This window comes from Scardinius erythrophthalmus (assembly GCF_964197995.2).
Source record: "Scardinius erythrophthalmus genome assembly, chromosome: 4".
In the NCBI taxonomy this organism is placed as follows: Eukaryota; Metazoa; Chordata; class Actinopteri; order Cypriniformes; family Leuciscidae; genus Scardinius; species Scardinius erythrophthalmus.
In genome coordinates this window covers 58062167-58077194 of record NC_138224.1, presented here as the reverse complement: position 1 = coordinate 58077194, position 15028 = coordinate 58062167, and the positions used below count along the sequence as shown (strand labels likewise).

The following is a 15028-nucleotide window of genomic DNA, read 5'->3' as shown; positions in this document are numbered from 1 at the left end:
ACATCAGTAAGTAGATGGTAGATACATCAGTTCGTTTTTATTTATTTTGTTGGTGTCTTATATATTGTATGTAGTTTCATATTGTTATCTACTATTTTTATCTTTTTTTTTTTTTTTTTACATTTTTGTGTGAAGCGCATTGTATTGCTGTTGAGTATGAAATGCGCTGTACAAATAAATTTGCCTTGCCTAGACAAGTACATCACCCCCCCCACCCCCCGGAAAATAAAATAAATAATTAAACTTACGTCTCCATTTGTTTCTTACATTCCATTAACACAGAACTATGGTTCACTCCCACCTCAGATGTTACTGGCAGTGTGAAAATGTTATTCTTAACACCTCTACTGCCCAATAAAATCCTTCCACTCTGCCATGGCTTTTTTGAATGATGCTGTGGCGTCTTGCTCATGGAGTGTATCCTGCAATATTTCGGTCTGAATGACAGAAAGGAGGGTTGCCACGCATCTGGGATAGGTAAGATGAAGGGTGTAGTAGTAAGCCATCAGATAAAAGAGAGCTTCACTGAGGTCTTCCTTTGCAAATGTGGTGATGGGAGTGGTTCCGATAGCGAGAAGACAGTTGGAACCATCAAAGATTAAAACTGGGCTGGAGAGTGATCTCTTCTGAAGGTAGATGGTGGGGTCTTCTGTTGGCTGAGGAAAAAAGAGAAATAAAAAACCTGACAAATTTCTTTAGGAAAAAAAAAAAAATAATAATAGTTGGATGTGACAAAATGTGAACAAACTCTCACCTGAAGGACATGAAGCAATGCCTCACTGGCATGTCCCATCTTCTTAGGTGGTGCAGTTGGAGAAGGAAAGAGTGTGGGGAGTGCCCGGAATAGCGCTATGGCATATTCCACTACAACAGAACAAATAAACTTTTACTTAACAATTATTTTTCCTAAACATTTTCCGATTTGCATTTTTTGTAAAATTTTGATTCTCAATTTTTTTGATTGTAAAAATTTGATTTTGATTCATGATTCTCCCCCAATTCTGAATAGACAACTAAAGAAAATACATACATTTAATAGAGGTTCTGACAAAATTATAATTGCTGCAGTCTAATTTTTAAATATTCAATTAATTTTAATTATAAAAATAAATAAAAAATATGTTTGAATGAATGATTCACTCATAAAGACTTTACTTATTTCATTACTGGATGAATCAGCGTTGTTTGAATCTCTTGAATGAATGATTCAATGACAAATACATTTTTAAACAGTCAGTATTTGTCGCCACCTACTGGCACAACGTGTTGGCGATGCAATCTTATGTGAAGTGTAAAAGTTACTTTCATTGGTTTGAACACTGCTGTAGACATCAGTGTTTATATCCGAAATATAAACTTTTAACTTCATACTTTTAATTATTTTAACACAGAAATAATGATACTTTGTTGTTGAAAAGAATGTATGTGAAGCCGTTTCATACATTGTCATGTATAGGTATGAAATGTTCACTTTGATTGTACTTATCAAAGGTTTAATAAACAGTGAACCACTGTCATTTAGGAATAAGATCACATGGGTGTTTTAATCGAGAACACATTCTTTTAACAATTAATCATGAACCTCTAATGGAATTTATAATACTAGGTTTATTCAAAGGGGTCATGCCTTTTTAATATTTTTTATTATTGTTGTCTGGTCAACTTATGACGTCAACTTATGATGTTCGCTTGGTTTTTACCAGTGTTTCCCACACATAGACTAATTTGTGGCGGTGCGCCACAGAATCAACACCGGCCGCCACATATTGCGTTTCGTTATAAAAAAAATATACAAAAAATACGCTATTTAAAACACGCAGCGTATTCATTCAGCTGCATTTCCTTTCCCTGCTCTCCCTCCGTCTCTCTGTTACTCACGCGTCTCTCTCACAACACAAGCGATGTTTTGTCTCGCCAAGACCTTATTTGATCGGTGAGTGATGTAGTAGATGACTGAAAGAACGAGCACAGAGAGAGGCTGTCTTGTTCTCTCTCACTCACTCGCGCATATTAATCAAAATCAATTGAGAATTGACACGATGGTAAAAGATCTGAAGACCGAAGTTTCACATGAAGCATTCGGGTATTTTTTTCCTGAAAGCGTTCCGTCCATTCAGCTGACATGAAAAACACTTTCAATAAACAAAACAAAACCGATCCAATGATTAAATGTTTTCTGTGTTGACAAATCTTGTGCGATGTCCATAACTGCCGGGATAAATCACACAATGCGTACAAGTCCGCTAATGACACGTCCGATTCGCGAACTAATGACTCCTTTGAACCGATTCAACCAAAACAATCTTGACTGTTTGCGGTAAATGCAGTTGGATTGTCGAGGTCAAAACTCTAAATAAGCTGTGAATCGAATAAACTTACTATAAATAATGTTGTCATTTTTTTACTCTTACACAGAATTTGGGGATTTTGTGAAGGTGTGAATAATTTGATTAATATTTAATATATTAAAGTTCTGTGTTACAGATTATTAACGGAGATTATTATTATTGAAGTAGGTGTTAATCTAATTCTGTGGAGGCGGGGTTTGATACCCTTTGACCTCATAGATCCCCACTTTTAAAAAGCTGTCGTTCGCTGTGCCTGGTGTCAATAAAAGCTTTTATTGGACTAACAAGGAAGTTTTCAGTTCTGAAACTTACAGGATATTCTCATAGTATGATGACCTAAAAGCTCAGGAAAAGCTCAGGAAAATTTGATTTCGCTGTTCATCACCCCTTTAATCAGGGTTACATTGGCAATATACACAATCATATTTACACCCATGTCTGAGCAAGAACACAGCAATACAGTGTACTAGAGACAGTAAAATGACTTGCCTCCATCCAGGGTCATGGGTGGCTTCATCACTTTCTTCCAAACGGCATAAAACTGCACCTTGGCGCAGAAGTCTTCCCATCGTTTCTTTAACCCATCTATGAATTTGCTGTTGCCCTTATCCAAGATCCGACACAGCTCATCCATCACCTATGCAAATATGTGTTAGAACCTGCAACAATGCTTGCTTTGTAAATGAGCCAAAATTACTTAATTGCATACATTACGAAGATCCTTGAAACATGGATAAGCATCCAGGATCTTTGTGTGCCTTTCTTCTTCTTTTAGGGTATCACTGTCAATGAAGGCTCGTCTTGCTTGAAACTCAAGGTCAAGGATTTGGGAAACAGCATCTTGGTTGGGTTTTGGCTTTTTATACATCTCCTGCAGAGTTTTATAATGCCTGGCCTGTGCTGTCAGGCTATCCCTGTCTGCTTAAATGGAGAATGGGTAAAATGGGTATTGGACACACAATTCTAAATAATTATATGGGTTTTAGATTAACATAAAAAATGTCTCATGAAATAGTCCGTTTTGGCTGAATAATGACTTTAAAAACAATTTGACAGTTAAAAGTGCAAAATATATTAAAATATGAAACAATCTTAACCCTCAACGCACACACAGTAAAAAAAAAAAAAAAAAAAATCACATTATATCAAGACTAGGGATGCAAATTATCGATTAATTAATTAATCATCAGTTGATTGACCTTTTCAATCGATTAACGATTAACTGATAAGCGGATATTTTCCTGAGAATGTAAATTTCTCACGGTATCAATAGTGTCTTTAACATAAAAAGCAAAATATTGCTTATATACTGAATAAAAATGCATGTTATATTGCTCAAGTGATGCTTTATTGTAACAGTTGGGATTACTGAAACAAATATACTGCACAAAACGCTATGTTCCTCACCAAATGAATGAGAATGTTTTTTTAATCTAAATAAAGGGCTAGTAGGATTGTAAAATGTTTCAATGTGATTGATCATTTAATTAAATTAATTATTTAATAATCAAATATAACGACTAATGAAAAGTGCCACCAATGCATCAGATGTGTGCTTGGAATATGTGAGTGTTGTGGACGTGCTATTCCTGGAACAACGCGCTGAAAATGGCAACTAAACCCAATGAATTCACAACGATTTAATAAAACAGTGTTCTCATGTAATGTAACATGTAATGTAATGTAGTATGTCCTAATCATAGTTATTATTAACCGTGCATTGCTGTTTGAGCTGCACGCTGAATGAATACCATTAAACTGAAGCACTTTGCTAGCGCGTTATTTAACTCAAAGAAACGTATATGAGATTAATCAGATATATACAAAATAAACATAATATTACAAATGATATCTGCACAAAATGAAGCGAATGCACAAGTGAACTTGAACTAAGTTACGTGCCATTCAGAATGACTGATGCTGTGGACGCGCTATTTCCATAGCAACGCGACTATGGCAACTAAACCCAAATAATTCAAAATATTTTATTACAATATTGTTCTCTTTATAATGTTATGTAATATGACAGTCCAATAGTCATTATTAGTCGTGTATTGCCGTTTGAGCTGCGCGCGCTGACACTGAAGAGGATCACCGTAAGCTTTACTACATTAATTCTTAACCAAATGCATCCTATATGAGAAAAATCAGATATAGATAGGCCTACACAAAATAAACACAACATTACAACTTACATTTGCACAAAACAAAAGGATGGGAATGCACACACAAACTTATAGTCATGATGATGGTGTAAAATGGTCCTAAACATAACTCCGGCGTGCTCGCTTTACATGTTTTGCGGTTGAGCCGCACACACGCGCATGAACCTGCTTAATCCATGATCAATAAGTTTAATCGATTAAATGTATTATCGACAATTAATCGATCGTCGATTAATCGTTTACATCCCTAATCAAGACCCAGTCAGAAAAGTAAAATATAAATATCTGTAATATAAAATATCATAAACAATCATTATATTGCCCAGCCTTGTTGCAATCAACTTACATGCAGTGTGGCTGTCATCAGAACTGCTCCCCGATGTTTCATGCAAGATAACGGTCGATCCACCACTTGAGACCGCATCATTATCTTCTCCATTGTCACTTGATGAGAAGTCAATCCTTTTCTTTGATTGGCCCCTCTCTGGTGTTGGTCCCTGTCTCTTCTGTGGGGATTTTACATTCTGCAGCCTCTTATGAAGATTTTTGTAAATACTCAGCTGTGGTAAATAAAATGTCACATTGAGCGAAACAAAGATGAGCGAAACAAATAAAAATGAAAACTTTGAACTTTGTCACAGATAAACAAGGTCAGACAAAAATAAATAAACAGACGCTAAGCCGTAAGTCCAATAAAAAAAATCTAGAACAAATTTACATCACTTACATGTTTCATAGTTTTGTCTTTATCTTGTAGCATGGGATAATACTCCACGATTCTTTTGGCCATTGCTGTGACTTCATACTTGCGAGGGTAGCGGACATCCTCTCCTAGCTGACTTGCTCTCAAAATGGAAATCATGCTGGTGACGGTGTTCCTCACCAGCCTGCATCTCAGCTCTTTGGACATGACACATTCCTGCTCTCTGCCAGTGCGCGCCATTTCAAAGTAATGCTTACGACCTTGCTCCAACTCACTGTCTGTATAAACCACATATTCTGGAGGACTGGGAAGCTGTAGGGTCTTCTTTGGGCTTTTCTTCTGCAATGGAGTGGATTCCTGAGGGCTGAATGGAGGGGTTGCTCTAAGTGCAGACACAGTTCTTGTTTCACTATGGCCAGCTTGGTCTGGTAAGGTGGGATTCTCATCCTAAAAATGCAGATGAAAAAAAAATTTGCCAGACAAACAACAGAGCCATTTAGAAACAACGTGTCTTGTGCTAGATATTATTTGACAAAGTAGGTAACCGCAGAGCCCGTCTACGGGGAGCCTTGGCACTTCCTGTTAGCCCCCATTGTATAGATCTTGGTTGCAGTTCCACTAGAATTCCACTGGAGGTGATCGCGGGCGAGTGCAGACTGAATGGGAGTCAATGGGGCTAGACGGCTTAAAGGAGAACTCCGGTCAATTTTAACATTGAGCTCATTTTATTGTACATTTGGAGTTCTGTCAATACAGAGAACAACGACAAAAATCGGTGTTGCCTACTCCGTGTTATCCTCTTTTTAAAATGTGCACCCTGTTGACTTCAATGGGGCAAGTACTAAACCTGCTTTTAGCCTCTTAACATCCTTGATGTGTCATTACATGTGCACAGGTCATGTGAGTGATTCCTTCGGAGTGAACACGAGTGGATCTGACTGCAGTAGATGTGAAAGATATGTATAAAAAATGATGTTATTTAACCCTTGTGCATCAATTTAAAAAAGTTACTCATAGGTCCAAAGAGGACAAAAATGTCCATGTCAAAAAACTGTCATAAAAAGTTGAAGCTTGGGAGCACAGATTTAACTTTGGTATCATTTTAAAGAATACCCTTGGCAGATTACTGCTGAAGTAAAAAAAAATTTATAAGTAAATAAAAAAAAAAAAGTTATATAGGTTCAAGTTTATGAAAATTATTTCTGAATATTTTTTTATATCAAATATATATTTTATGAAACAAGTTGAACTCTAAAACGGCTAGAAAATCAAAGCCATACATCTAAATAAGTTTCCCCAAACTTTCCCCATTGGATCCCAGCAAAACTCCACTGGTGAACAGTGATTGGCTTTGTCATTTGCAGTTGAGTTTTTCTCTCTCAATACTACAAACACACACATGCACTTTTTTTTTTTATAACACACATACCAACCACACTCTGACATCCATACCAACACACCCACACAATTATCATTGCATAATTTATCCAACTGGCTCTATAATAGCTCAAAATTAATGCAGTTAACATCAAAAAAAAAAAAAAAAAAAAAAAAAAAAACTTACTCATAGGTCCAAAAGGGACAAAAATGTCCATGTCAAAAAAGTCTCATAAAAATGTTATGCTTGGGAGCAAATACTTAAGTTTTAAAGAAGACCCTTGGCAGATTGTTATTGAAGTGAAAAAATTAAAAAAAGTGCAACCAAAAAAATGTTATAGAAGTTTAAGTTTATGAAAAATATTTATAAACATTATAATCAATGTTTTATATAAAATATAAATAAGTATTTTGTGTAACTAGTGCAACATTTTTTTTTTTCAAATGAAATAGGGGTGAAATAGTAAAATTACAATAAAAAATAGACACCTGTGCCAAAATTAATGCAGTTAACATTAAAAAAAAGAAAAAACTTACACATAGGTCCAAAAGGGACAAAAATGGCCAAGTCAAAAAACTCTCATAAAAATGTTATGCTTGGGAGCAAATACTTAGGTTTGGTCTCATTTTAAAGAAGACCCTTGGCAGATTGTTGTTGAAGTGAAAAAATTGGAAAAAAGTGCAACCAAAAAAATGTTATAGAAGTTTAAGTTTATGAAAAAATATTTATGAACATTATAATCCATATTTTATATAAAATGTGTATTTTATAAAACATTTGGAACTCTAAAACTGATATAAATTCAAAGCCATAAATCTAAACAGGTTGTGTTCCGAATTTGAGGATGATATCTCAAAAAATGAGCTTTCAGTAAGATTTTGTTTGGGCGCAGTACCAAACTTTCCCCATTGGATGCCAGCAAAACTCCACTGGTGAACACAGTGATTGGATTTTTGATTTGCAGTTGAGTTTTTCTCTCTCAAATATTACAAGCACACAAACAACCTTTTTATTTTATTACACACATACAAACCACACTTAGACATCCATACCAACACACCCACACAATTATCGTTGCATAATTTATCCAGTTGGCTCTATAATATGCCGAAGCAGAAAACAGGAATAAAGCGAGTATTTGCTTTATAGGCCTAACCTGAAAAAATGGCACCATCTGATAAAAAAAAATTGTAAAAATGTCAATTTTGAAGCCTTGCCAACAGAATGAAAGCCTATTAAAAAAGATTGCATCATTTTATAGTTAAACGTCACAGGGATTAAAAAATGCAGTTTTAATGGGTTTCAATGGGGACATTTTTGTCCTTAAGGCGCTAAGAGGAAGTATTTTGTGTAAATAGTGCAAAATAGATTTTTTAAAGTAAATGCTGATGAAATAGTAAAATTCCAATAAAAATACACACCTGTGACAAATTTTATGCAGTTAGCATTAACACAGGCAAAGTGATCAAAAAAACAAAACTGAAAAGGACAAAAATGTCCTCAAGGATGCACAAGGGTTAAGCCAGCGCTCATACCTGTTTACATCCTGTTTTCGGGTTGAAGTCCAAAGTAGTCGATTGCCGAGTTCACGCGCGTGATCATATGTACTAAACCTATGCGCGTGAACTCGGCAATCGACTACTTTGGACTTCAACCCGAAAACAGGATGTAAACAGGTATGAGCGCTGGCTTAAATAACATCATTTTTTAAACATATCTTTCACATCTACTGCAGTCAGATTCACCCGCGTTCACTCAGAAGGAATCACTCACATGACCTGTGCACATGTAATGACACATCAAGGATGTTAAGAGGCTAAAAGCAGGTTTAAAATATGCCCCATTGAAGTCAACAGGGTGCAAATTTTAAAAAGAGGATAACATGGTGTAGGCAACACAGATTTTTGTCGTTGTTCTCTGTATTGACAGCACTCCAAATTTACAAAAAAATGAGCTCAATGTTAAAATTGACCGGAGTTCTCCTTTAATGTGTCTTTCACCTGATTGCCGTTGAGCAATCTCAGATTTTATTGTAGGTTTTGCCAGTTCAACATGGGTTATAGGTCGAAAGTTGAATGAACGAGTACTTATGTCCTTTCGATTTCTTACAGGTTGAGTTGTTGTTGCCCATAACTGCTAATGAACGCTGATTGGTCAGTGAAGGACTGATTACGACCAGAGATACCGCTTGATGGCATCGTGTCATCCGAAGCGGGACCAGAAACAAACAAAACAAAAACTCTTCTAGCACGTGTGTTTACCTGTGTCAGCTGTGTTGTGTGTTTACCTGTGTCAGCTGTGTTGTTGATGCCACGAGTGAAAAGAAAGTGCAGAGCGCGAACGCACCAGAGTGAGTGAAGGATTGCCGTTAAGCAGTATCTCTGGTCGTACATGTGTATGACGTCATTGACACTTTAAAAGACGTTTTAAAGCAAATAAGGCCCCATTTACACTGCATGGTTCAAGTGACCCAAATCCGATTTTTTCCTCTCATGTGGCACAGATCGGATATGACCGGTGAACGTGTAAGCAGGAAAAAAACGCATGGATTCCGATTTTCTCAGATCGGATTCAGGCCTCATTCATATGTGGTAATAAATCGGATATGAATCGGATACGTGCATTTGCGTGTGCCATGTAAGCAGACAAATCGGATATTCCCCAGTAAATGCGAGTCACGTCATTAAAAAAGGGACGTCAACTCAGGTGGACACCACCAACTTTTACATGACTTATTATAGGCGCGATGGAGGTCGAAGGCTCAACACAGTGGAGTATTTTTTTCTACACCTTATGAGAGAAATGTTTTGCTGACCTTTGAAAATAGTGCGGAAAGCAAAACACTGCATAATTAGAGATGCGCAGATGAGCTCCAACGTCACCCGAACCCGCAGCCAAAAACAAATCATCCACCCGCACCAATAATTTTCTCTGATTTAAGTATCCGCACCCGATGCCGATGGTCAAAGTTATTATTCGTATGTGTTGTTACGCGTGAGGATAAATGGATGGTCATCATCTTCAACAGCGGACTCGAGGTGACGGTTGATGCGTGCATATAATACAATGATGAATGAGCGCTGCTTTTAAATGAACATTTCTTTAAAACAAAATTTATTTGACAGAATTTAATTTTCCTTATGGCATAAGCAGGCTTTACTCCCGAGTCACGACCCACCCAAAATTAATCAGAATGTTATTTTTTTTTAGCCTACTATCTGCGCATCACTATAATAATTTTGTCTGTTTCTGCATCCATTGCATATCGAGCTGTTTTACTTCATTTTCCGGGCCATAATGTCTACATTCGGTTGTTTTGGCAGTGTATAGTGTAAATACAAATATCGGATATGGGTCTCTTTTAAAAAATGATGTAAGCGGGTCGTCAAAAAAAACGGATATAGTCAGCAAATCGGAATCGGGCATCAAGACCTGCAGCGTAAACGCAGCCTAAGTGACTCTAAAAACTCTAACACCCAGCCATGTGTAATTTCTTTGCATCTCCTTTCGAATACAACATTCAAATTACTAGACAAAAAATTATATTCTGAGAAAAGTGGATTTTGAGGGGTATAGCGCCATAGACCTCCATTCATTCTGCACTCGTCCTGTGAGCGCCCCCGCATGGACAGAGATGTGTTACTGCAGCCAGTCCATAAACCGGAAGTAAGCAGAGAGTGCCAATTCTCTTCCTATTAGACTTTCTCTGGTAACAGTTACCTCTGGGCTAATAAGAGCCCACACTCGTTTCCTCCTGAGAAAGTGTTCTGGCCCAGGAAAAAGGTCTCTCAAATCATCACGACTGAGGGTTTGGAGCAGGGCCTCATCAATGTTGGCAGCTATAAAGACAACCCAATAGTTAATAAACCTTTAACTATATTTTTTTTTTTACCCATTGCATCTTATAAATTTACCAGCATTTAACTTGATAGGTCAATATTTGTGTCTTGTCACTTTATCTCTTGTCCATGTAAAACTGTAAAAACAATTTTTGAGATCACTGTCAGCATGTACAATAAGCTGACAATTTAAATGAAATTAATATAAATGGTCAGCTTATTGATCATGCGGACAGTGATCTCAAAATGTTTTTTGTTTTTTTTACTTTATATTAATTTAATATGTAGCTTTATAACACTTAAACATGACCTACCCTTTAAAGTCGATACTGAAACATCATCCAGTTCATCCATTATTGTACCTTTCTTGTAGTTCCTTTACCTGGCAGGCATGGAAAATATCACATAATAAGGTTTGTTATTGTTAATAAAGGTTAATATAAAGGTATAGCCATGGTTTATAGTGAATAAATGTATGTAGGTTATTTTTGTTAAAAAATAATTTATTCCTGTGATGCAAAGCTGAATTTTCAGCATCATTACTCCAGTCTTCAGTGTCACATGTGACATCCAGTCTATCACATGATCCTTTAGAAATCATTCTAATATTCTGATTTATTATGAGTGTTGGAAACAGTTCTGCTGCCTAATATATTTGATGAATCAAAGGTTAAAAAAAACTGCACTTATTCAAAATAAAAAATATTTTCTAATAATTTAAATCTCCTTTACTATCAATTTTTATCAATTCAACACATCCTTGCTGAATAAAAGTATTGATTTCAAAAAAAAAGGAAGAAAAAAAATGACTGACCAGCAGTGTATATTGTTGTTACAAAAGATTTATATATTTTTTTAAAATGCTTCTTTATTTTTATTGTTTTACTTTTTATTCATCAAAGTATCCTCAAAAAGTATCACAGGTTATGAAAAAATATTAAGCAGCAGAACTGTTTCCAACTTTGATAGAATGATTTCTAAAGGATCACGTGATAGACTGGAGTAATGATCCTGAAAATTCAGCTTTGATCACATAAATAAATGATAATTTAAGTATAATAAATTGAAAACCAATTATTTTAAATTGTAATAATATATCACAATATTACATTTTTTCTGTATTTTTGATCAAATAAATGCAGGCTTGATGAGCAGAAGAAACTTCTTTCAAAAACATTAAAAATAGTAATGTTTCCAAACTTTTGACCTGTACTGTATATATATATATATATATATATATATATATATATATATATATATATATATATATATATATAACTCGCATCATTATCTCTTACGCTGTAATGCCTCAAGCTGTCATACTGCACTAAAATTCACGACATGCAATGGAGAAAAATGTAAAACTGCTTACCTTTGTTCTCCCACTTCTTTTCCAAATGTCAGATGATGTTTCCGTAGCACTAAATTTTGTGTGGCATCACAAACAAGAGATAAAACACTAAAGTAAGCGAGCATCTGGATGTCAGACTATTTAAAATTCCGCCATTAGAAAAACTCGTAACTTGCGCATGAGACAAATAGGATATGCTAAACTAGCTGGCTAACGAGACCAAATTATTGCTGGGATCAGGCTGCAGCTTTAACAATCACAGTAACATAATAATTGCAAGAAAATTATGTTTTTTCTATAGTTTAAAATACTTTGTAATGAAAAATATATACCTCACCTCAGCAGAAAACAAAACAATGTGGCTGACTGACGTTTGCCGTCTCTTCCGAGCTAATTGACAGAAGATACCACATGAGTATTGAGGGGAAGTATGAAGTATGCGTACTTGTTAATTTTTTAAATACTAACTAGCTAGAAACTGAAAATACTACTATATACATACATTATTTGTGTATGTTTGAAATATAAAGTATAGGTGTTAATTGTTAAACCTGTTTTATATCATTTTAATTGCATTACTTTATAAGTCTCCCCCTCCAATTCCTGATATGGTAATTACCGAACAAAAGCGCGCCAGAATCAAGTTCCGGTTTTCTGATGCTGATGAAGGTGTGACTGTTTCTGATCGTTGGACTGTTTCTTTGCTCTGCTTATCGTTTACAAGTATAATTATATATTAACAAGACTTGATTTTTTTCCTGCATTAGCGGCGGATATTCGCCATCAGCATTCGTCTGCACGCACTTTTTCAACACCATGGCCTGTTGGAGGTGTGTGATTTGCTTCGTTTTTGTTGCCTTAACGTTGAAGTCTCTGTTAAGCCATATTAACACAGCACATAGTCGCAACGCAGATTTCCGTGTTATATGCGGAATTGACGGGTGTACCGAAGAATACAGAGTATTCAATTCCTTCTACTACCATATCAGACGCACACATGCTTTGTATCTTAAGACTGGGCGCCCAAACCCTGGATGGATGACATCTAACGTTACATCTGAGCCATCGAGAGTTGGAGGTGAACATTTTGATATACCAGTTTTTTTGGACTGTACTACTCAAACAAGTGTGATGCAAAGGACCAGCAGTGAAGTCAACAACACACCTGCCACCACAAATGAAATCTCACAACAGGAACTTAATGAGGATCTCCCTATTCAGCGTCCTGATCATCAGGTAAGATGTGATGTCGAATCTTCCAGTGGCGTAGTCTATAGTTATGTTACCCACTAGGAAAGGCCAAGGATTTCAGTATACACTTAAAAAAGCGTGAGGATACGTAACAACTTCGTTTTGTGATAGGACTTTCACACTTTCATTCATAAATTCACCCGTCTGTGTTTGCGAAGTGACGCGGATCGAATCGCGGAATCCAGTCACAAATGGAGCTTGCTTTAAAGCAGAATGTCACTCACGGCTGTACAATGAATAAAATCTCGATATGGATTAGTGTCTGTGAATTAAAGCTCAAAGAGATTGCAATTGTTATATGCGTCTCTGGGAATGAACGCTGTAATGTTACCACACACACACACACACACACACACACACACATACATACTGAAGCACGCGTGATGTTCGTGGTGTTTTCAGCATTTCACTGTGTGAGGACCACAGTCTATGGTGAGGACTTGTAGAGCAGGCTATACATGTGAACTTCATCGCAGTGAGTCTCTTCACGAGTATTTCGCCATTTCATTTAATAAAACTATCGTCATTCATTCGTATCATACACACAGTAAGCTAATGTCTTTACGACAACCTGTCAAAATAAAAGTTCGGTCATTAGAAATTATGAAAGAAATTGCACAGTAAAATGCTCTTATTAATAATAATAATAATAATAATAATAATGGACGTCTATTAACGTTATTTTAAAAAGGAATATCACACAAGTTTTCATACATGTTTTAATTTAAACAGTAAATTTCTAAAAGTAAATTTTGTTTTTGTGCCTATAATGTTTTTATTTTATTTTTTTATAAAATGCTTCAGGGACCATATTCATATAACATCTAAGGCTAAAGGTAGCTCTTAACTGGCTGAGTTAGATGGTGATTAACACTAAACAGTAGAAAATCAGTCCAGTTTGCCCAGCTGTAAATGTCATTGGCTTGGATCACTGTATATACTCACTGCAAAAAGCTAGACTACACCACTGATGCCTTCCATGATAATGTAAGATGGCTATAGAACACTTTGTAAACTAGTCTTACTGTGTGTTTATGTCCACAGGAAGGAACTACATTAAGTGAAAATCTAACGAGACGTGCAGCTGCATTTACCGTTAATGTCCGGGAAAAATGCCACCTGTCACAGGTATTCTACTGCATGTCATTAATATTATGTAATATTATGTAAAATGTATAACATTTTTAATTGTATTTTAAAGGGATAGGCCATCCACAAATGAAGAAATATCTGTCATTTATTTTCTAGACCTATAGACCCTTTTACAGCCCACGTGATCAAATAGTTGCGCGTGCATTTTGGCAACGGAAGTGGTGTTTTTCCCCACTGGCTCTAACGCGTTGGCACCTCCGAAAGTTTATCAAAATGGTTTCCCAGCATCAAAATGTCTGGTTGTTGCGTTTACGGTTGCACTAATCGATATTCCACCAAGGGGCTTAAGTTTTATAGGATTCCGACAGGATCACGGCCATTTCAGAATAGTGGCTGCAGGCGATTAAACGTGTTGATTGGAGTGAGGACATAATAAAAAATGTTCGCGTCTGTTGTTTAATCCGCTCGCGTAGCTTGACATGCTGCTGATTCTCGCCATACTTCCGTTGCCAATATGCGCGCGCATACGTCGTCATTGTGTACAGTAGTGTTGTCACGGTACCAAAATTTCAGTATTCGGTACCGATACCAGTGAAAATCCACGGTTCTCTGTACCAATTTCGGTACCAAAGCTTAATTTAGATTAAATTTACATAATTATATTAAAGTGTATATCACAGTTACAAAGATGGAAACTGTAGTATTAAAAACACTTTACAATAAGATTCCAGTTGTTAGATAACATTAGATAAAATGACCTAACAAAAAAACAATAGTTATATACTGTCGCAATTATTCTCCTTTAGGGGTTAATTTTAAAATACATTTTTAAAATCAAAAGTTAACATTATTTCTGTTAACATTATTTAATGCACAATGAATGAAGTGAACAAACATGACC

General features: G+C 35.9%; 2 protein-coding genes across 2 annotated transcripts in view; one reads left to right on the top strand and one right to left on the bottom strand.

The window, feature by feature from the left end:
- Nucleotides 1-344: 344 nt before the first annotated feature.
- LOC308690152 (uncharacterized protein) lies at nucleotides 345-13176 on the bottom strand (the record flags this gene model as incomplete). Its single annotated transcript, XM_081364456.1, has 9 exons — nucleotides 11806-13176; nucleotides 10748-10815; nucleotides 10315-10433; nucleotides 5241-5663; nucleotides 4860-5073; nucleotides 3058-3266; nucleotides 2838-2985; nucleotides 755-864; nucleotides 345-656 (listed from the first exon to the last, which is right to left on the bottom strand). Exons 2-9 carry the CDS (start codon nucleotides 10785-10787, stop codon nucleotides 345-347), a joined length of 1575 nt encoding a protein of 524 aa, XP_081220582.1. The 5' UTR covers nucleotides 10788-10815; nucleotides 11806-13176.
- LOC308690148 (uncharacterized protein) overlaps nucleotides 12393-15028 on the top strand; it is a gene marked incomplete at its 3' end in the record, with an annotated part of 38206 nt that continues 35570 nt past the window's right edge. Inside the window, exons 1-2 of the mRNA XM_081364451.1 lie at nucleotides 12393-13020; nucleotides 14080-14163. Of these exons, the coding sequence (XP_081220577.1) occupies nucleotides 12601-13020; nucleotides 14080-14163 (504 nt within the window). The 5' untranslated portion in view covers nucleotides 12393-12600. The remainder of the gene's footprint in view (nucleotides 13021-14079; nucleotides 14164-15028) is intronic.